A 24,546-nucleotide genomic window follows, 5' to 3' on the forward strand; every position below is an offset into this window, starting at 1 on the left:
TTCGGCCATAGCGCGGATGCGAAGTGGTTAAAGGAACCCTATTTTTTGGACCAGAAAACACAGAAATATGATGGTAAACTGCAGCAGAGAATGACATTTTGTGACCTGACTTTGGGGCCCCATATCACCACTTGGTGCTAGGCCCCATATTTTGGGGCCACTTGGTGCTAGGAACCCCACATTTGGTGTGCAAACACAGTGGACCTAGCACTACAGCATATCCAAAGTTGGGGTTCTTAGCACCAAGTGTCCCGAGATACGAGTCCCCAAAGTCGGATCAGAAAATGTCAAGCACTTTTCTGCAGCAGAGAATGACATTTTGTGACCCGACTTTAGGGCCCCATATCTCGGGGCCACTTGGTGCTAGGAACCCCAAATTTGGTGTGCTAACACAGTGGAGCTAGTACTACAACATAGTCAAAGTTGGGGTTCCTAGCACCAAGAGATATGGGGCCCCAAAATCGGGTCGCAAAATGTCATTCTCTGCTGCAGAGTGCTTGGGGAGGGTCTTTGTTATCTTAACTAAAAGCTACTAGACGCAAACGCAGTAAAACGCGGCTTAACACAGCAAAAGGAGGCTAAACGCGGCATGCAAACATGGCAAAAACTGGCATTTCTAAACGCTGGTTTCAGCCTTTAAAAACATGTGTTCAGCAGAGTTTGCACCGGCGTCTCGTGTGCATGAAGCCTTAAAGTAGAACTATAGACAAAACTTTTTTTTTTCCGTTTTGGATAGCATAATGGAAGGTTATACCACATGTCAGATTTTTTTCACCATCTGTGTCCCATTGTGGAGTTTTCCCTTCACTTCCTGTCCCATAGCCAAACTGGAAATCAGAAGAAATCCTGGCAAATTAGGGGAATTCCTTGGGGACCCCCAGGTCACCAAAACTAGTGTGCCCATTGGAAGATTTTCCCTACTTTACTTTTCTGGGGGCAACCCAAAATTTGTGATTTTCTTTTATGGTCACATTCAATGATAATGGTAAACAGGACAAATAGAAAGGGGGAATCTTCTTAACAGGGCACAGGCAGCAATACAAACTGGTAAGCATTTTAATCCCTCTCTACTCCATCCAAAACTAAAAAAAAAAAATGTAGCCTTTAGTTATAACCTGACAAAAGTTACACCCCTTCCCCATTTTACTGAATAAAGTCTACTGTAGCCTAGCTGTAGTTTTCCTCCTTGGAGAGATCAATCACTATCTGTTGTGAAAGGAGCACAATTTCCATAGCAGGGACACAGACTGCTAATAAAACCCTAAAAGAAGTTCAATCCTTTCCCTTTATTTAGTTCTACAGAAACTATTGAGTACTGTCCGTGATACTTTTTTTTATTCTCACTAACATACAATTTTTCAGGACAAGCTTTCAGGATATGTCCCCTTCTTCAAGGTCCAAGCAGTGCTCCTGGACCTTGAAGGACCTGCTTGGACCTTGAAGAAGGGGACATACCCCGAAAGCTTGTCCTAAAAAATTGTATGTTAGTGCAAATAAAAAAGTATCATGGACAATACTCAATTGTTTCTGTTGCAAGTGAACGAATACGGCTACAATCACCTCATTCAAGTCTACAAATGTTTTTGCCTGGAGTTTGACTTTACCGTTGCAAAGATTTTAGGGTATATTGGAAGGTGATGTTGACCTATGTCTTCCATGCTAGGTAAGCCCCCCTAAAACTAACTAAACCACACTGACATACACTATATGGTCAAAAGTACTGGGACGCCAGCCTTTACACGCACATGAGGTTTATTGGACTTCCAGTCTTAGTCCATAGGGTTCAATATTGAGTTGGCCCACCCTTTGCAGCTATAACCACTTCAGCTCTTCTGGGAAGGCTGACCACAAGGTTTAGGAGTGTGTGTATGAGAATATTTGATCATTCTTCCAGAAGCACATTTGTGAGGTCAGGCACTGATGTTGGACAAGGAGGCATGGCTCGCAGTCTCCACTCTAATTCATCCCAAAGGTGTTCTATCGGGTTTGGGGTTTGTGCAGGCCAGTCAAGTTCCTCCACCCCATACTCGCTCATTCATGTCTTTATGGACCTTGTATTGTGCACTGATCCAAATCATTTGGTGGAGGGGGGATTATGGTGTGGGGTTGTTTTTCAGGGTTTGGGCTTGGCCCCTTAGTTCCAGTGAAGGGAACTCTTAAGGCATCAGCATACCAAGACATTTTGGACAATATAATGCTCCCAACTTTATGGGAACAGTTTGGGGTGCTCCCTTCCTGTTCCAACATGACTGCACACCAGTGCGCAAGCAGCTAAAGTAATGGTTTGTTTTTTGGGGGTTATAGTGTAATTTATGGGACTTTTAACCCTGTGTCACAGCAAAACTATAATTTAATATTGTAGGTGAACAACCAGAGCCATGGTTGAGGGCTCCTTGATAGATTGTCATTGAGACCCTATGTTGGTCTTGTTCTTGGGGTGCCCAGCAGGGGATGGTGCTAAGGCTGATAGTTTTATGTGTGTACAATGAAAAGCCCCTAAAGTGAAGAATCACATGCAGAAAAGATTTGACTCAAGACTTGATTTGCAATCAGTAAAAGATTTATATCCAATGCCTTTATAAGAGGATTTGGACTTCTTCAAGGCTTTTAATGGTAATGCCATGGAAACGTTTCACAGTCTATGGCAGTGTTTCTCAACTCCAGTCCTCAAGGCGCTCCAACAGGTCATGTTTTCAGGATTTCCATTATTTTGCACAGGTGATTTGATCAGTTTCACTTCCTTAGTAATTACCACAGCCATTTCATCTGAGGGAAAGCCTGAAAACATGACCTGTTGGGGCGCCTTGAGGACTGGAGTTGAGAAACACTGGTCTATGGGTTGTAACAGCGAGTCAGTGTTACTCCAGTGTGGCAAAACCAGTGATTACACTAAGACAACTGCTTAGCATCAGGTACCAGGAGGTATCTGCATGTTCAGAATCCCCAGAATTCAACTGAACAATGTGGGCAGATACCGACTAAGAACAGTCAGATACATGGCCATTGCTCCTCAGCAGCACCTGTTGAGCTTTGTGGTTACCCAGGGGCCTGGAGAACTTTGATAAAAAGGTGTGTACGGGCGACTTGTGGTGTGGTGTGTGGTATCTTCTGTTGAGCGCTTGTATCAGTTTATTCACTCTGACATGCTGACAGGTTTACTTTAAATCTGCACTTTGTGCCTCGAGGGCTTGGTGTTGAGTATCTTTTTCCAGACCAGAAGCATTGCGGGCAATGTAGGCTGTTCTCTGATCTATGTGTGATCTATGCTATTCTTCATAACTGTATCTCATTTTCAATATAAATCTCATTTCCGTGCTTATAAATATTTATGGACGTTGAATATAAGCCTGCATACATCTCCCCGGGTCAGGCAGTGTTTGCTTACCTTCATTGTCAATAAATCCAGTTTGCTGTCTTGGCAAGTTTAGTGGGGAATAGTGCTTTGTACTGTAGATGGATAAGTGACACCAGATTGTATTCTTAACCCATTTTTTCTTCTAGCAGATCTCTTCCTTAAAGGTATATTGGTTTATTTTTTGTTTCTGGGGGTCTTTAAACTTTTTTTTTTGTCGTTTTGACTATATAAAATCTTTGTTTTAAAAACAAACATTTAATGCAAGATGCCTCAATGATATTTGTCAATGATAATTATGGATTTTCTCAAGACAGCTCACACTGCTTTCACACTCTCTCTTTAAATAAAGCCTGTATAGTGCCATGCACAACAACAGGGGTCATTCGTTTGACTCCTTCAGCTGTTTGTGTAATCTTGACTTCAGATGTTGAGCTGAAGTGAACAACGGTTTTTTTTTTTTAAAGCGATGTTGATGGTAGGAAAAAAAGTATCAACCAAATAAAAACGCCATACTTACAAACAACATAAAAAGTAATATAATATAGTATTTACAAATGTATAAGAAAGCCACATATATGGCGTCCAATGTGTCCCTGTTAAGGAGAAGTGGGCTCCTTCCAGGCAAAACCTGCCTTTTATGTACTGCAAAGGCTAGTTATAGATTGGGGTGGTTGCCACTTATCTGTAGAGCTTGTTGGCTTGTAGGCAGGTGCTGTCTGTACTCCCCACTGTAGGTGGTGCTTGACCGAAGTGGCATTGCAGAAGGGGAAGAAAGTTGTGAGGAGCTTGGTTCCTCTACGATTTCCTGTGGTCACCAGGGGGACAGCTGTCTGATTGTAAGCTGGTGTGCCTCCTGACCTCAGCGGCTATCTTGAGTCAGGGCAGTGGCTAATTAAGATCCCGGCTCCTGAGTCTGGCACACTTTTAGCGAGTAGCTAGTGTAGAGACAGGTTCCCCATCTGTTATGGACCGTGCATAGTGGCAGGGATAGGTTCCAAAGAAGTAGGGAATGTACAGGGACTATGCTATCTCCAATCATGAAGCCTCCCATTTGGGTGTGGACTGGCCAGGCCACATTCTCGTTCCTCGTTGCAGAAGTTGTCATCATCTCAGGATAGCGCTGCTCTGCTACAGTTTCGTAAGTGGCTCCGGTTGGCTGTGCATACCCACCGGGTCTAGTTATTCATTGTTGGAACTTTCTTAATACACTGTTCTTATTCACCTCGGCCTCTGTGTTATGTCTGCTCACAGACCCGCCACGCTGCACCCTGCTCACAGGCTAAATTGTGCACGGGAACGCAGTGGATGCTTTCAGGTGTCTTTGTGCTCTTGCTGGGCTTCCAATATGTCCCTGCTTGTTTATGAAAGAGTGGACTCCCTCCAGGCAAATCTGCCCTTAATTTATCGACTGCTATATATTCTCCAACTTGGAGACTCTCAAAACTATAGACTTAGGACTACAGTCTACAGAGGAGCCTTGACAAGTTACTGTGGATTACATATTTTTGTAAATGTGTGCAACCAAACCCGCTGTCTTTAACATGAACTGTTAGACAGGGGTAGTTTGTTTTTTGTTTTTTTTTGCAGGGTAGCTGGTAAGTGTACTGGCAATTTTTTCTTCCGTGTGCACCTTACTGTAAAGGCCAGTTATAGTTTGGGGTGGTTGCCACTTATCTGTACAGCTTGTCAAAAGACTTCATATTAGCCCGGACCAGTGCTTGTTTATTCAACACCACGCTGAAGAATCTTGACACCTGACACACTTCTGGGTGTTGCAGTAGGGTCAGTAGAAGCCACAGAATGTGGTGGGCAGATATTCTGTAGGCATCAGCATGAAGTCCCTTTATTTACAGGACATTGTTGGTTGATACTTGTTTTCCCTCAATGGAGTCGCTTTACACAAAACAATTATGGTTTGCTTGGTAACCAAAAGGAGGCCAGGGTTCCACCCGGAAATTTTAGATATAAAGAATGTACGACATTACATATTTATCATATTAATGTAAAAAGTGTAAAATTTTAACAAAATATATACAAAAATACCACAGTCTTTACCCTCATGTTTACTGTCGGCTTCTCAAGACAGTGAGAATTGTCTATATTGAACAAAATTTTATGACAGTAATGGGTACCTATACCTTTGTAGGCTTGATAATGCACTTACTGATTCAAATAATCTTTTGCCATTACTACTCTAGCGCCTACCCACTGGCCACTCCATCTTTTGCTGCAAAAGATTCACCAGTAGCAAAGCAGCCAACAAATATTGGCAAGTGTTCTTCCTTATCTTTCACTGTCATGGTGCAGTAACACTGCTGCATTAGCATTTCTTTAACGATGATTATTTAACAGTTGGTGAAAGTTCCGCTTTAGGCCCATAGCTATGGGAACAAGACTTGCAGTGGCAAGACCCTTCTTAATGACAGCAGCAGTCTCTGCGCTGCTCCGTTCAACAATCAACTATAGTGTAATGAAGTGTAACAGAGATTTCTTTATGAACATCAGCTGCTGCTATAAATATTAGACACCTGCCTGTTAACACCACATGGGCCATTAACCAGAAATAATAACAAAGTAAGGGGAGATAATCACTTGCATTAAAGAAAAGAGACTTTTTCCTAAACTTTTACTAGTTTGCAGTGATGTAGCTGTAAATCTTTATTGAAGTCACATCAGAAGCCTAGCATCTCTGCATTCTGGTCTTGATGCAACTGATCTTCCTGCCTCCTCTCCTGGGGCTATAGTACAGTCAGGCCCGTCGTGACAGGACAGGCAAAACAAGCAATTGCTTGGGGCCCCAAGCTGGCCTGGGGCCCCAGCACGCCACCGGGCTGCCGCTTCATATAAGCTGCAGCCTGTAGCGTAGCCAAGCTCCTCTTCCTTCCTCCTGCAGTCTGCACAGTACGGACTCAGGATATTCAGCTTCCTGTTCCCGGCCGAACTGACAGGAAGTGCACACACTGAGTGCTCACTTTCTGTCAGTCCGGCCGGGAACAGAAAACTGAATCTCCTGCCACGCGGGACGCGGTAGGGAGGGGGGTTAAAAAGAACACCGGGGGGGAGTAGTAAGGGGGGCTTTGCGTACGGGGGGGTTGAGGGGGCCTCCATGTCCATTTTGCTTGGGGCCCCCAAATTCCTTCAAACGGCCTGAGTACAGTAAGGCACTTGTAGGGCAATGCCTAGGATATGAGGGTAAGAGGTGGCAGCACTAAGGACCATCTCACATGAGGGATCTTTACACTGTTACCTGTTTTTATGGAGTTGCTACCTCACCAACCTGGTCAGTTAGATGTCATAAGGGAGTGATTCTGTAGCAGTAAATTGAAGTCTGTCTGGGGTTGTTGTGCTGTAGATGTGTTGACAGTAGCAGGACATAAGGTTGGCCATGAACAGTTGTGATTAACAGGTTATTTTGATGTTCTGGCGGGTCAGTGCCGCACGCAACTGGAGATGATGGAAGAATTTTCTGCTGGGTGGGAAATCTCTATTAAAATGAGCCTAGCGCTTTATTCTGCTGTGATACAAAGCTAGGGATAAGAGTACCAGGTATGCAATGTTGTCAGTACCAAGTGAGAAGTGTGGTGGGTCCTGGCACTTCGTAAACAGCAGTTGTCTCATTTCTATCCTGAATTATACAATTTATCTTTAAAGTAGAACAATAGGCAAAACTTTTTTCCATTCTGGATAGAGTACAGGAGGGTTATAACCCCTGTAGGGTTTATTTTTGCTATCTTGGTCCCATTGGGGAGATTTACCTTTACTTCCTGTCCCATAACCAAACAGAAAGTGTGAGGAAATTCCTGCAACGCAGCCAGTGCTCCAGAATTTAGGCACGCTAATGCCACCAGCAAGGGGTAGAAATCAGGCTTGTCATAAGCAACATTATTTCATTCTTGAGCCCCACAATAATAGTAAGTTGGCAGTTGCTTAATACAACATGGTCATGCACAAGAAAGTGGGCTTAAAGTGCTTTGTATTGCAGGGATACTTGTTTTACTTCAATTCAAACCATGACTAGAGTTACCCAGCTTGGCACCAATGCTCCTCGTTTGCCTTGAGCTACTGAACACTATCCATAGAAACACAGAGCAATTAACTCTAGAGTACTTCGTTTTAGAGTTTATTGGGTCCTTGGTAAAAAAAAAAAAATGGTTTGCCAGGGGAATAAATGTGTTTCCAAGTCATTTAAAAACCCAACAAACCCAAGTGCTCCTGCAGGTGATATTTCTAAGTGGAGACCTAGGTTCAGAATAACTTGGCTTTGGTGGGGGTTGTCCATGTTGCTACGTAGAAGTGTCCCAAACACTCATTCTGTAAATAGGGGTAAAAACCATCATGGGTTAAACCAGTGCACAGTAACTGGCAACGTTTCCTAACTACAGACGTGTCCAATGGGGCGAGACACAAAGAAAAGGTTGGGTTTGGTTTAGCAGATGAAGCTTTGCTTATGCCATGTGTAGCATAAGAACAAGGGTCACAGTTAGAGTGGGTAATGTTCTTTTTTTTTTTGTTTCTTTGGTCAGAGCTTGTTTCACTAAGCATTTCACCATACAAGAGAACTGAAGTATCTCTGTTTGTAAAGAGGCTCTTAGAAAAGGGACACCACCTTGATGCCAGATGGGGATGGCCAAATGAAAATTTGTTCTCAGAAATCCCCTTTATCTAAGCTAATTAATGAAATAATGAATAATAATTACGGTAATAATCTAATGTATTAATTAGTTCTTTATTTATTTGTTATTTATCTAATCTGCCTAAAAAAAACATACTAATTGATTGCAATGGATTACTGCTCTTCATATATGGTGACTAAACTGATTTATTTAAAGAAGCCTTTTAATGGTACAATTATCTAACATGTATTTTCAACTCTTGTGACGTGCTAATGGTGTACCACACCCACGTGAAGAATCAAAAAATTGTGGCGCTATCCTACACACGCATGTGTTGACACTATATTCAGTGCAAAAAAAACTAATCTAGTGAGCACATTGTTTCAGGTGCAAAAAATCAAATATCAAAAAAATTATTATATATATCTACATAAATAAATAAATGCATAAAATAAATACAATAACTAAAGTGACTTGGTGTTAATAATAACAAGTTAAATGTGTGACTCCTTCTTCAAATAATAAAATACTGACACCATATACAAAAAGTGACTAATGCATAAAGTCTATGATGAATACACACAAATGTGTGAAAAAAGTCCGTGATAGTGGTTCAATAAAACACGACAACTGTGCCACAGCAAATCCTCAGTGTTTCTTGATATTAAATGGAACCTTCCACCACACCTCTGTGTTCCGTGCTCCCTCTCCCAATAGACAGTCTCTCACCAGCTCTCTCTGCCTCCACTCTCGTATGAGGCTAACAAGCATAGGAGTATCCAGGCTACCAGCAGGGGTTAGGTTTAAACCATCCAGAGCTTTCCTCCATATAAGAATGAGAAAAAAACTCCCAATAGTGTGATAACGTAACAACTTTTAATGACACACACTTCAAATGACACTTCAAAAGATGCACTCACATTGTATCAAAAATATAAAAGCACAGCACAACTCCACGGCAATCAGCACACTGAAATATCAACACAGCGATCTGGACAAGCCTCCCTAGGGGGTATGCGGTCACGGCGGACCCTGTCACAGCTGGCGTGTCAGAAGGTTCTCTCACCCTCTCCTCGCTCGCTTATCCACCGGATCCTCCGTCTCCCCTATTAGGCTCACCTCACCGATCGCTAACTCCTGTCACCTAGTGTGTAGTAATTATTCTCCGCTCGGCCACGCCCCCGACATGTTTCGCTACAACTGTAGCTTAGTCATGGGATAGGCCGCTCTAAGCATCAATCTCCTTTTATATAATCTCCTCCCCTCCATTCAAGTAGAGAGATCACAGTGCGCATGCGCATCCTGTGTGACTCGTGCCTGCGCAATCCGAGTGTCCCCGTAAGCGCAAACCCCCGCTATTCGTACAGGCCGGTCTGTAGTGTGTGATATACCCAAATCAGACTAACGGCCGCCCTCTACTAGATTGACAGTATTACTGGTAATCTCACAGAGTAATAGGTGATTTAACATCATTCTAGCGTTCTGACATGTTTTTCCAACATACTTTATGTGCTGTAAAACTCATTAAAATATGTAATATTACCTTAACACATATAATAAAATACTCCAAGAGCTATCTAATCAGATTGTTACTAACCCAACTAATTAGTATTTAAAAGTTCAATATCCACACAAGTAGATGAAATAAATATTGTATGCAAAGTGGTATAATGTCATAGAAGGGAAAACTTAGGCTCCAATGAAATATTAAAAAATATTGTAAAAATATTAAATTGCATAAACAATATTATCAAATACATCTGGTGTAGCTGATGTATAGGAAACGTATATAAAAAAATATAAAAAAATATATATAAATATATAAAAATGGCTAGGCTGGGCTTAACATATCAAGACTAAAATCCGATATTTCTTGATCAAATCTTGAATAATTCTAAAATCACTAATTAAAAAATTATTAAACTATAGTTCTTATCCTAGATCTAATTGTTATCCACATAATGTCTAGGGTTCTAATATCCGACTATCTGTTCCTAAAATACTGCTATTTGATCATTCGTGCAATTACATTGATTGCACTCATATTTCTTAAAGAGACAGATTCATGTATGGGTCACTCAAAGTGTTCTATGAGAAAATATTAAGCTAAAAGTAATAACGCTACAAACTAAGCTCAGAACAATTTTCAGAGCAGGTGTTACACTTCCACTGAGGAATTCTTAAAACCATTCCCATATCTTATCTACACGAGATAGTTTAGTTGGTTAAAAGTCATTAATGAAGCAGTTGAGGTCTAATTCAATGTTGAGTCCCCTCGGGGTGAGGCTTTTAAAAAGGAATATCCATTCCGTTTCTCTGCGTGACAAGTCTCTCACTCTGTTCGTCCCTCTCCATGAGGGGTGTACCACATCAATGCCACAAAATTGCAGCAAAGATGGGTTCTGTTGATGTTTTTCTTTAAAATGCATTGATACGCTGTGGTACTTGTAACCATTTTTTATGTTGGTCAGATGTTCATTAATACGAACTTTCAATTGCCTTTTAGTTCTACCAACATAATACAAGCCACAGGGACACCACATCAGGTAGACTACATGTGTTGTGGTACAAGTACTAAATTCTTTGATCTCAAACCTCTCTCCTTCTCTATTGGTGACACTGGTGATGCCCCTGTTATTAACCTTCACTGTTTTGCAACAGACACACCTCCTACAGCAAAAGAAACCTCTAAAATTAAAAGATAAGGACCTTGGATTTGGTGGATCCAGAATATTTTTTACTATTTTATCTCCTATACTTGGGGCCCTCCTGTAAATGAATTTCGGTTGGGCTGGTAAAATTTCTCCCAAGTGTTTGTCCTTACAGAGGATGTACCAATATTTTCTGAAGATGTTTTCAATTTCCTTATACTGGCAGTGGAATCCAGATATAAAGCTCAATTGATGTTGGGTGTCTCCTTTTGCCTTTTCTTTTTCCTTTAAACATTGTTCTCTAGGAATTTCCGCTATTTCTTGTGTAATTTTGGTTAGTATATCTTCTTTATACCCCTTTTGGATGAACTTCTCCTTCAAGATCTCCGATTGGGTCAAGAAATCCTCCTTCAGAGTGCAATTCCGACGGATCCGCAATAGCTGGCCCTTAGGGATATTTTTTATCCAAGATGGATGATGTACACTGGCCACAGACAAATAGCTATTGCGGTCCGTCGGTTTGAAATACACCTTGGTTTTTACCGTGTCGCCCACCTTCTCTATGGTGACATCTAAAAAGTTTATTATAGTGTCACTGACTTGGTAATCCAATTTAATATTATTTGTATTCCTATTTAATTGTTCCAGGAACACTTCCAAGGATTCCTTGGATCCCTCCCAAATTAACAAGATATCGTCAATGAATCTTCGATAGAAGATCAACTGAGGCCTATTGATATTGAACACCCGTCTGTCCTCCCATTCAGACATAAACAGGTTGGCGAGGCTGGGGGCATATTTTGCCCCCATTGCCACGCCAACCTGCTGGGAGTAGAACTGTCCATCAAACCAGAAGTAATTGTGGGACATGCAGAAGTCTAGTGCATGTCCCACAAATTTCTTCTGTGCAAATGGGATGTCGTCCCGCCTGCTAAGTGCCCAATTCAGGGCCAACGCAGCATCCTCATGCTGTATGTTGGTATAAAGAGACGCTACGTCTGCCGTTACCAAGTAGGATGTTAGTGTAGGATCAAATTTCACTGGTTCCAGCAGACGCAGCAAATAAAGAAGATATACTAACCAAAATTACACAAGAAATAGCGGAAATTCCTAGAGAACAATGTTTAAAGGAAAAAGAAAAGGCAAAAGGAGACACCCAACATCAATTGAGCTTTATATCTGGATTCCACTGCCAGTATAAGGAAATTGAAAACATCTTCAGAAAATATTGGTACATCCTCTGTAAGGACAAACACTTGGGAGAAATTTTACCAGCCCAACCGAAATTCATTTACAGGAGGGCCCCAAGTATAGGAGATAAAATAGTAAAAAAGATTCTGGATCCACCAAATCCAAGGTCCTTATCTTTTAATTTTAGAGGTTTCTTTTGCTGTAGGAGGTGTGTCTGTTGCAAAACAGTGAAGGTTAATAACAGGGGCATCACCAGTGTCACCAATAGAGAAGGAGAGAGGTTTGAGATCAAAGAATTTAGTACTTGTACCACAACACATGTAGTCTACCTGATGTGGTGTCCCTGTGGCTTGTATTATGTTGGTAGAACTAAAAGGCAATTGAAAGTTCGTATTAATGAACATCTGACCAACATAAAAAATGGTTACAAGTACCACAGCGTATCAATGCATTTTAAAGAAAAACATCAACAGAACCCATCTTTGCTGCAATTTTGTGGCATTGATGTGGTACACCCCTCATGGAGAGGGACGAACAGAGTGAGAGACTTGTCACGCAGAGAAACGGAATGGATATTCCTTTTTAAAAGCCTCACCCCGAGGGGACTCAACATTGAATTAGACCTCAACTGCTTCATTAATGACTTTTAACCAACTAAACTATCTCGTGTAGATAAGATATGGGAATGGTTTTAAGAATTCCTCAGTGGAAGTGTAACACCTGCTCTGAAAATTGTTCTGAGCTTAGTTTGTAGCGTTATTACTTTTAGCTTAATATTTTCTCATAGAACACTTTGAGTGACCCATACATGAATCTGTCTCTTTAAGAAATATGAGTGCAATCAATGTAATTGCACGAATGATCAAATAGCAGTATTTTAGGAACAGATAGAGATATTAGAACCCTAGACATTATGTGGATAACAATTAGATCTAGGATAAGAACTATAGTTTAATAATTTTTTAATTAGTGATTTTAGAATTATTCAAGATTTGATCAAGAAATATCGGATTTTAGTCTTGATATGTTAAGCCCAGCCTAGCCATTTTTATATATTTATATATATTTTTTTATATTTTTTTATATACGTTTCCTATACATCAGCTACACCAGATGTATTTGATAATATTGTTTATGCAATTTAATATTTTTACAATATTTTTTAATATTTCATTGGAGCCTAAGTTTTCCCTTCTATGACATTATACCACTTTGCATACAATATTTATTTCATCTACTTGTGTGGATATTGAACTTTTAAATACTAATTAGTTGGGTTAGTAACAATCTGATTAGATAGCTCTTGGAGTATTTTATTATATGTGTTAAGGTAATATTACATATTTTAATGAGTTTTACAGCACATAAAGTATGTTGGAAAAACATGTCAGAACGCTAGAATGATGTTAAATCACCTATTACTCTGTGAGATTACCAGTAATACTGTCAATCTAGTAGAGGGCGGCCGTTAGTCTGATTTGGGTATATCACACACTACAGACCGGCCTGTACGAATAGCGGGGGTTTGCGCTTACGGGGACACTCGGATTGCGCAGGCGCGAGTCACACAGGATGCGCATGCGCACTGTGATCTCTCTACTTGAATGGAGGGGAGGAGATTATATAAAAGGAGATTGATGCTTAGAGCGGCCTATCCCATGACTAAGCTACAGTTGTAGCGAAACATGTCGGGGGCGTGGCCGAGCGGAGAATAATTACTACACACTAGGTGACAGGAGTTAGCGATCGGTGAGGTGAGCCTAATAGGGGAGACGGAGGATCCGGTGGATAAGCGAGCGAGGAGAGGGTGAGAGAACCTTCTGACACGCCAGCTGTGACAGGGTCCGCCGTGACCGCATACCCCCTAGGGAGGCTTGTCCAGATCGCTGTGTTGATATTTCAGTGTGCTGATTGCCGTGGAGTTGTGCTGTGCTTTTATATTTTTGATACAATGTGAGTGCATCTTTTGAAGTGTCATTTGAAGTGTGTGTCATTAAAAGTTGTTACGTTATCACACTATTGGGAGTTTTTTTCTCATTCTTATATGGAGGAAAGCTCTGGATGGTTTAAACCTAACCCCTGCTGGTAGCCTGGATACTCCTATGCTTGTTAGCCTCATACGAGAGTGGAGGCAGAGAGAGCTGGTGAGAGACTGTCTATTGGGAGAGGGAGCACGGAACACAGAGGTGTGGTGGAAGGTTCCATTTAATATCAAGAAACACTGAGGATTTGCTGTGGCACAGTTGTCGTGTTTTATTGAACCACTATCACGGACTTTTTTCACACATTTGTGTGTATTCATCATAGACTTTATGCATTAGTCACTTTTTGTATATGGTGTCAGTATTTTATTATTTGAAGAAGGAGTCACACATTTAACTTGTTATTATTAACACCAAGTCACTTTAGTTATTGTATTTATTTTATGCATTTATTTATTTATGTAGATATATATAATAATTTTTTTGATATTTGATTTTTTGCACCTGAAACAATGTGCTCACTAGATTAGTTTTTTTTGCACTGAATATAGTGTCAACACATGCGTGTGTAGGATAGCGCCACAATTTTTTGATTCTTCACGTGGGTGTGGTACACCATTAGCACGTCACAAGAGTTGAAAATACATGTTAGACGGTTTATATTTATTAAGTGGCAGCTTTAGGTATAGTTGACCAACTGAAGATAGTCATCATCTAGGTTGTTGCTCCGAGGCGCAGTGGTGGTCGACTAGGTATAGGGTGGCTATTATACTTAGAGGTACCGCACATCAAATGGTACAATTACCTTAAGTAATACTTGTAAAATGTGTATTTTATGAAAGACACTGGTAATATTGTACTGTAAAGTATTTTAATGTAATGTTGCTTTATATTGCTGTTTTTTTATATCTTTTCAGAACCACAGTTTTCGAAGGAGCAAGACTTGTTTGCCAGTGTCAACAGCACTCGGGTGAGGCTTAATCTCATTGGCTGGAATGATGGCGGTTGCCCAATCACCTCGTTCAACTTAGAGTACCGGCCTTTTGGCACAACAGTATGGACCCTGGCACAGAGAACATCACTATCCAAGTCCTATATACTCTATGATCTGCAGGAGGGAGCGTGGTACGAGCTACAGATGAGAGTGTGCAATAGCGCTGGGTGTGCCGAGAAACAAGCCAATTTTGCCACGCTCAACTACGATGGCAGTAAGTGCAATTATATTCAGAATAGTTTATCTTGTTTAAATTTACCGCTATGGCTACTGCTTTAAAGCTGAACTCCAGGCAACTGTTAAATATACAGATTAGGACATCAGATTTAATTTTGACAGATCACACTATTATAGAAAAGGTATTTATGACTACAGATAAAAAGGGTATGATCTCTGGAGCGTACTCCATAATCCCAAATGCGATACAGGGAGACCTGGAACTGCCTTGTAGGAGAGGATGGGAGAAGGATTTGGGCAATATAGAAGGTGACATATGGAAATCTTGCTTAGCTGCTGCCCCTAGGGTATCGGTGTCGGCCATGCAGAAACTATCCCATCTTTTCCCACTTCACAGGGCCTATAGAACACCCCAACAGCTACATAAATGGGGGCGCAGAGATAGTCCATTATGCCCGAAATGTCCGCAAGAACACAGGGACTTATTGCATATATTATGGAGGTGTCCGAAACTCTTTCGATATTGGACAGAGGTCATTTCAACGATATCACAGGTTTATAACTACCAGTTAAAAAAGGACCCTATTGTCTGTCTGCTGGGCGCACTGGAAGAAGAAATGTTAACTCTGAACACGTTTGTGGTAATACTGCGGCTACTGTATAACGCACGCAAATTGATTTCTAGATGCTGGATCTCTCCCAGGGTACCCACCGGGAGACAGTGGATAGAACAGGTCAATAACATGATCATAAGAGAAAAATTAACCTATCAACAGAGGCCCCCAAAAAATTATTTTCCATCTGGCAGCCATGGTTAGATGTTCCAGGCCTTGCACTGCAACAATTAGTACTAAACAGATTGTTGGAGAGCTGAGAAATATAGCACGAAACATTGTATGGGTGAGGTGGGGTTGGCATAGGAAAATAAATACCCACGTGTTAAAAAGTTGTTTTTTTTTAATAGAAATAAAGGTTATATATTTTAATTACATACAGAGGCTCCATATTGTTACCAAATATACCTACATAGATATATAAAAATAGGTACCTAGACAGACATGAACATTTCTACATGTCATATTAATAAGCTGTAATTCAATTACAGTTAATTACTTAATTACTTAAGTAATCAATTACTTAATTACGTAATTAAACTTAATTACATTTTTTTTTTTTTTTAAACTATACCGATGGGTAATGGGTTCTGATGACAGGCAATATGCTTATTGCAATGTATAATATTGAAGTGTTACTGTATGTCACAATGTTATGCTTTTACTCAATAAAAACATCTTTCTGATTTAAAAAGAAAAATATACAGATTAAATTTATAGGTCTGAGATCAGTGGTGGCTGGTGCTCCATTTTTTTGGGGTGGGGGCGGCAAAACTGCCCACCACCCCCTACGTAGGTCGGTAGGTCGGTCTTCAGCCCACCAGCCCCGCACTTACCCCATCTAGGTCGTGGGCAGCACTTCCTCATTGGCTTTGCCCTGCGTCTCCTTCTCCTCGGGAAGTCTTGGTCTCAGGACCCTCAGGATGACAATAGCGAATATTAATTTACTACATTTACTTTACTGTCGCACAACTGGGTGAGCCCACCCTTTTTTGAAGTCAATTAGTCTCTGGCTCTAATCACATGCTCCAAAAAAAAAACAAAAAAACATTGAAATCTAAGCGTCCAGCGCCCTGCAGGTTGATTAGGGGCCGAACGCATGGATTAGGGGGACTGTTTGAGATTTATACAGCTCTGCTACACAGCCCAACTCAGGAGACCTGACGTTTCTCTGTTGCAGTTAAGCAACATTTAAAGGTTGTGTTCCTCCCCCAGCCAGTGACTGCACAGTGAATGGAGGAGCAGCTGACTGATGAGCTCATTACTCTGCACAAAGCAGGGGTAAACCCCTGTTGCATCATGGGAGCTGAGCCTTCATTTTTCTGCTTCAGATAAGAAAATGTGGGGAAGAAAGCTGACCACATACACAGTCCTTATTTTTTTTTAAATCCTTAAAGTGGTTGTAAAGGCTGAAGGTTTATTACCTTAATGTATTTTTAGCATTAATATAAAAAAACCTTCTCTGTGCAGTTCCCCCCTAGCCCCCACCTATACTTACCTGAGAAAGATCTCGATCCAGCGATATGCCCAAAAGCAGTGTCTCTCTCCCTCCTCATAGGCTCAGACACAGCCTGCTGCTTTCAATCACAGCCAGTAAGGAGGGAGCTGGGGGCAGGGCCAAGCCATGCTCTGTTTGTCAATGGACACATAGGGGTTGATTCACTAATTACAAATAGACTGTGCACTCCAGTTGCCCTCTGCAAGTGCAGTTGCTCCAGAGCTTAAGAGTACCCAATCACGTGCAAGGAAAATGGAAAAAAAACAGCAGTTTTGCTTGTATATGATTGGATGATGAAAGTCAGCAGAGCTTCTGCTCATTTACTAAGCTCCGGGGAGCAACTGAACTTGCAGAGTCCAAACTGCACTTTGCAAAGTGCACAGTCTTTTTGCCTTTAGTACAGTGCTTTGAAAAAGTATCCCTACCGCTTACATTTTTTCAAATTTGATCATGTTACAACCAAAAACGTAAATGTATTTTATTGGGAATTTATGTGATAGACCAGCACAAAGTGGCACACAACTGTGAAGTGGAAGGAAAGTGATAAAAGGTTTTCCAATTTTTTTACAAATAAATATGTGAAAAGTGTGGTGTGCATTTGTATTCAGCCCCCTTTACTCTGACACCGTTAACTATAATCTAGTGGACCCAATTGCCTTCAGAAGTCACTTAGTAAGTAGAGTCCATCTGTGTGTAATTTAATCTCAGTATAAATACAGCTGATCCGTGAAGCCCTCAGAGGTTTGTTAGAGAACCTTAATGAACAAACAGCATCATGAAAGCCAAGGAACACACCAGACAGGTCAGGGATAAAGTTATGGAGAAGTTTAAAGCAGGGTTAGGTTTAAAAAATATCGCAAGCTTTGAACATCTCACTGAGCACTGTTCAATCCATCATCCGAAAATGGAAAGCGTATGGCACAACTGCAAACCTACCAAGACATGGCCGTCCACCTAAACTGACAGGCCGGACAAGGAGAGCATTAATCAGAGAAACAGCCAAGAGGCCCATGGTAACTCTGGAGAATCTGCAGAGATCCACGTTTAGGTGGGAGAATCTTTCCACAGGACAACTATTATGCCGCGTACACACGGTCGGACTTTTCGTCTACAAAAGTCCGACAGCCTGTCCGACATACTTCCGACGTACCTTCGGCGGACTTGCGGCAGACTTTCTTACGAACGGACTTGCCTACACACGACCACACAAAAGTCCGACGGATTCGTACGTGATGACGTACACCGGACTAAAATAAGGAAGTTCATAGCCAGTAGCCAATAGCTGCCCTAGCATGGGTTTTTGTCCGTCGGACTAGCACACAGACGAGCGGATTTCGGGGTCCGTCGTACTTACGACGTAAAGATTTGAAGCATGTTTCAAATCTAAAGTCCGTCGGATTTGAGGCTAAAAAAGTCAGTTGAAAGTCCGGAGAAGCCCACACACAATCGGATTACCAGCCAGCTTTAGTCCGTCAGCGTCCGTTGGACTTTTGTAGACGAAAAGTCCGACCGTGTGTACGCGGCATTAGTCGTGCTCTCCACAAATCTGGTCTTTATAGAAGAGTGGTAAGAAGAAAGCCATTGCTGAAGGAAAGCCATAAGAAGTCCCATTTAGAGTTTGTGAGAAGCCATGTGGGGGGCACAGCAAACATGTGGAATAGGGTGCTTTGGTCAGAAGAGACCAAAATGTAACTTTTTGGCCTAAAAGCAAAGCGCTATGTGTGGCAGAAAACTAACACTGCACATCACCTTGAACACACCATCCCCACCGTGAAACGTGGTGGTGGCAGCATCATGTTGTGGGGATGCTTTTCTTCAGCAGGGACAGGGAAGCTGGTCAGAGTTGATGGGAAGATGGATGGAGCCAAATACAGGGCAATCTTAGAAGAAAACCTGTTAGAGTCTGTAAAATACTTGAGACTGGGGCGGAGGTTCACCTTCCAGCAGGACAACGACCCTAAACATACAGCCAGAGCTGCAATGGAATGGTTTAGATCAAAGCATATTCATGTGTTAGAATGGCCCAGTCTCCAGACCGAAGACTTGAAAATTGCTGTTCACAGACGCTCTTCATCCAATCTGGCAGAGCTTGAGCTATTTTGCAAAGAAGAAAAACATGTCACTCTCTAGATGTGCAAAGCTGACAGAGACATCCCCAAAAAGACTTGCAGCTGTAATTATAGGGAAAGGTGGTTCTACAAAGTATTGACTCAGGGGGGCGCCATACAAATGTACCCCACACTTTTCACGTATTTATTTGTAAAAAATGTTGAAAACCATTTATCATTTTCCTTCCGTTTCATATTATGTGCCACGTTGTGGTGGTCTATCACATAAAATTCCAATAAAATACACTTACGTTTTTGGTTGTAACATGACAAAATGTGGAAAATTTAAAGGGGTGTAAATACTTTTTCAAGGTACTGTAAATCAACCCCACAGAGCCGGCTTGGGAACAAGCCCGCACAAGTTCTCCCGTAGTAAGCAGATTGCTGTGGTTGGCACTCGGCGGGGGTAAGGAGCCCGGAGCGCTGGCGGGCCACCCCAGAAATGGAAGATCGGGGCTGCTCTGTGCAAAAACTATTGCACAGAGCGGGTAAGTATAACATGTTTGTTATTTTTAAAAATATATGCATTTACAATTACTTTAATGTTCTCAGCTTGTTCTTCAGCTTGTTTTGCAGCAGGAGCATTTTTCTTTGCGGAAAATATATTGGAAGCATTTTTTATAGTTTGTTTAGATATTATTTGGCAGAGTGCAGATGTTGGACTCAAATTGTATATTAACTGTCTTACCCTTGGCAAGAAAATGACACATTTCATAGGTTAAATTCTGTGATTTTTTTTTTAGCTATCTTTGAAAGGCTGTAGGTCTCTATGGCCACACCCCACACCACCAGTAGGTTAGGATGTTGGAAAATAATAGCACTTCTGCCAAGCACTTCCTAAACTGATTGCCATTAATAAAAATGGAAATCGGGAAATGAATCAAATTAATGAAAGCGGCAATCAGAAAGATGAAAGCATTTGGGAAAATAGGTCTCCGAATAAAACTGTTCACAAAAAGAGTCTGCTCGAACACCTTCCAGCCTTTTACACAACTTGGCAGAAGCTTTTATGAGCTAGAAGACAGACACAAAAGAAGGTGCTCTGATAGGATTCAGTCATATTCTTTCAGAAAAACAGAATACACTTTAATTTTCAGCAAGAGGAGTGTGGCCATTTATCAGCATTGTTATGTAAATGTACATTTTGAAGCTTTGAAAGTGACAGTGGGCCTAGAACAGTGAAGCTACATCTCCAGTCTTAGCCAAGACTGGAGTTCTGATGTAAGAAACGTACATGCTGCCCCTGATAAGAAACTTGTGGTAAGGTCCTATTTACACTTGAGCTGTGCGTCTGGTCGTTTTGTCTTTTGTATAGGAGTTTTTGCAAGTGTTTCGGGCTTGACCACTTCTTTTAAGGCCCGTACACATGATCGGACTTTACAACGGGAAATGTTCGATAAGAGGCTGTTGGCGGAAAATCCGGCTGTGTGTACGCTCCATCGGACAATTGTTGTCGGACTTTCCGCCAACAAATGTTGGCTAGCATGTTCTCAAATTTTCCGCGGACAAATGTGTGTTGTCGGATTGTCCGATCGTGTGTACACAAGTCCGTCGGACAAAAGTCCAAAGTACAAACACGCATGCTCAGAAGCAGAAGCGGTCAGTCTTGTAAACTAGCGTTCATAATGGAGAATTAATATTCGTGATGCAGCAAATTATGGAATCTCGAAATGCAGCGCACAATTCTCTTCTTCTCTAATGGGATAATAATGAAGTTGCTTTGCTGGTGATACTGATGGAATTATTGCAAACAAATTTTCATAGGCTTTTTTTTCCTAGTGATATCAAGAATAATATTTTTTTTTTGGGCAAGTTACCACAACACCATTATCCCGTAGTTTTTAAGATCAAAGATACAACTATGTTGGTGTCTCTTGTCAATTTTACATTGTATTTTTTTAAATATAACTGCCTACTCCCAAACTGTCATTTGACGTAAAACACATAGCCAAGTATTATTCTACACAATTTTTTTATTGTGCATTAATCAACATTCGCCAAACTTCTACTAACACAAAACTAGCAGAAGGAGCCCAAAGGGTGGCGCTAAAGAGCTGAAAAACCATGTCATACGTCTAGTACGTCACTACGTTCGTAATTGTTTGGCCAACATTTGTGTGCTGTGTGTATGCAAGACAAGTTTGAGCCAACGCCCTTCGGACAAAATTCCACGGTTTTGTGGGCCAACAATCTGATCGTGTGTACGAGGATTTAGATTTTTAGCCAGTGGAAAACTAACCTTCCCAAAACAGTCAATCAAGTTTATCCAAAAAAGTGAATGTCCCAAAAACGTCCTAAATACATCTTGTTCTTTTTTTTTTCTTGGTGTCACAAGTGAAAGATTCAAAGTGCCAGTTGATCACGAATGGATCCTCCTTCCCAACGATCATGTGTTCAAAAAAATGATAAAAACATTATATAGTGTAGTATGTTCAATAATAAAAAATATATAAGAAATTCTCATTTGTGCTCACATTAGGAAACTTCCAATATATCACCAAAAATCCTCATGTGCTTCTTCCTTATATACTCTTACCCTGAAATTCTTTAATCCAGTCTTTCATAAACCACTGTGCAGTAATCCTGATACTATATCCCGCTCAAGAATCCTCCTTCGCAAGTGTTTGCAAGATGACCCAAAAAAGCAAAAACACTAACCTAGTGTAATATCGCTTTAAATGTGTCACAGAAACAGTGAATAATCACTCACATTGCTCTACCTTGCCAGACACCACCAGCCACATCTCCAGCCCCATCATTTTTGACTCCAACTTTAAGATCCATAAGGCACATCCAGATATCTGGCTGATGGATACAACCATCTCTAACCCTTGATGTTCTGGATGGTTTAATAACTTTTGATAAACACTCTCTGTCAACCGGACCTGCATTAAGGGGAAAGTACTATTCTACCTCTCCTCTATAGCTATGGTCTATATAGAGTGATACCACTAAGTTATACAATAAGATCATCCCACAATATACGGACCTCTGGCTGATGTCAATCGCGTTCTCTGTTGCTTGTGCGCTGTTCTGACGGACATAGCTTTCTTTTAATTTTTGAGTTATGTTCTTTGTCTTTATGGGTGGAGCATCAACATTTGGGATAAAAAGCTACAGATCTGGAACTCGCAATCATCCCTCTGTCCCTGAAGAAGATCTGCATTTTTTAGAAAAGCGTTGAACATTTTGTCTGCCTGACAAAGTTCTGGGCTTTTCCTTGCAGCTGGTTTCCATCTCTGTTCCAATATTTGTATTTGTTGCGTACAGTAGGTGACCGCGATATTGTGTCAATCTCGGCGAGATTTGACACCTGCGAGCCCCGTCGCGGGAGCCAGCGCCGAGATGAATCACTGATTGGGAAAGGAAACCTTCTTTCCTTTCGCGATGAGCAACAGGCAGTGCTGACAGCTGTCTGGTATGCATCATGAGGGGGAACACCGCGCCAAATTTTAAATGAAAAAACCGCCGTGGGTTCCCCCCCATGGGCAAACCAGGCCCTTAGGTCTGGTATGGATTGTAAGGGAAACCAACTATGCCGAAAAATCGGCGTGGGGGTTCCCCCCCAAAAAGCAGCATGACAGCGGCAGCAAACCGGGCCCCCGCTAGCAAAAGAGCTGGAAGAAGATAGCAGAGGGGCACGGGAGAAGAGGCCGAACACCGGGAGAAGAAGCCGAACACCAGGAGGAGAGGTCGGAAGAAGACCCCCGAAGTCGGTAGAGGACCCCGGAGCTGCCTAATAAATTACTTTTAAAACCTGTGTACTGTGTTTTTTTATTGACACTTTTTTTCCTAGGTGAATGGGTAGGGGTACCATGTACCCCATACTCATTCACATAGGGTGGGGGGCCGGAATCTGGGGGCTCCCGGATTCCGATAAGCCCCCCGCCCGCAGACCCCGACAACCAACGGCCAGGGTTGTCGGGAAGAGGCCCTTGTCCTCATCAACATGGGGACAAGGTGCTTTGGGGTGGGGGGGCCGCAGGGTGCCCCCTCCCCCAAAGCACCCACCCCCCATGTTGAGGGCATGCGGCATGGTACGGTTCAGGAGGGGGGGGGGCGCTCGCTCGTCCCCACCCCCTTTCCTGACCGGCCGGGCTGCGTGCTCGGATAAGGGTCTGGTATGAATTGGGGGGGGGAAACCCCCATGCCCTTACAATCCATACCAGACCTAAGGGCGTGGTATGCCCCTGGGGGGGGGACCCACGCCGTTTTTTTCATTTAAAATTTGGCGCAGCGTTCCCCCTCATGATGCATACCAGACAGCTGTCAGCACTGCCTGTCGCTCATCGTGAAAGGAAAAAAAAGTTTTCCTTTCCCGATCAGCAAGCCAGCGCGACATGCACAGTACCCTGTCGCCGAGAACCAGCGCGATGGGATCGTGCTAGAAACACAATCTCGCGGTCAGGTACTGTATATCCCCATGTTCATGTTGCTATATATTCTCAATATGTAATAAATTTTGAATATTTTTTTACCATCAAACTGTTTTTCTCAAAGTGGGTTTACAACCACTTTAATAAAGCTTGTCTGAGCTGTCAGAAAACAGGGGGCGGAGAGCTGAAATTACACACTGCAGTTCTCAGTGAGGAGTGCTGAGAGCTATTTGGGGGGAAGGGACACCCCCCCTACACACAGCACCCAAGGCACAGAGCTGAGGCTGTCTAACACAGTCTGTGTGCTGGAGCTCCCTCCCCTGTCAGCTTTTTTCTCTTAGTGTCAGGAAAATCTGTCAGAAGTGACACATGCAGATAGCAGAGAAACGGGGCAGCAGACAGACATGACACTTAGTACTCTTAATTGAGACAAGTACACACTATAGATGGATATGCTTTGTTCCTATTTCATGTCTGAGGTTTACAACCACTTTAATACAGAATAGCCCTCTCTGGCAGGGCAAGAGGCACAGTTTTTTTTTTCTCTGCTGCAATTAAGTTACGCTAACAGGTCTAATGCCTCATATAGCCTGTGTTTGGAGACTGAAAGGAGAAGCAGCAAACTGGATAAGCTCATCTCCCTCTCTCCTCCTGCCAGCATGTTCCTTGTAAGCAATGCAGCAGTCCTGATTGGCTCCTTGTGCTGCTTCTCTCTCTCCCAATCTGAGTTGAGCTGGTATTGGCTGATAACAGGTTAAATCCAGGTACTTACATTGCTTGCATTAAAAAAAAAAAAAAAAAACATTTAATCATGTATTAATGAATAAATTGTAGTAAGAAACGGGGAGGGGTTGTGATTGCGCAGGTGAAAGTGGAAAAATTAAAAACAAAAAGCATGAAGAAACAAGCTGCTGGCAATTACACAACAGAACAAATTGTGTCAAAATACATATAAACAATAATTGTCGCGCTAAATACAAAAATCTT

At 41.9% G+C, this 24,546-nt stretch overlaps 1 protein-coding gene across 4 annotated transcripts in view; it reads left to right on the forward strand.

The window, feature by feature from the left end:
- DSCAM (DS cell adhesion molecule) overlaps positions 1–24,546 on the forward strand; it is a 726,986-nt gene that overhangs the window by 524,338 nt on the left and 178,102 nt on the right. For all 4 annotated transcript variants that reach the window (XM_073617225.1, XM_073617227.1, XM_073617226.1 and 1 more), the window contains exon 26: positions 14,710–15,000. In XM_073617225.1, coding sequence (XP_073473326.1) covers positions 14,710–15,000 — 291 coding nt within the window. The remainder of the gene's footprint in view (positions 1–14,709; positions 15,001–24,546) is intronic.

Source organism: Aquarana catesbeiana, linkage group LG02 (genome assembly GCF_042186555.1).
Source record: "Aquarana catesbeiana isolate 2022-GZ linkage group LG02, ASM4218655v1, whole genome shotgun sequence".
Taxonomy (NCBI): Eukaryota; Metazoa; Chordata; class Amphibia; order Anura; family Ranidae; genus Aquarana; species Aquarana catesbeiana.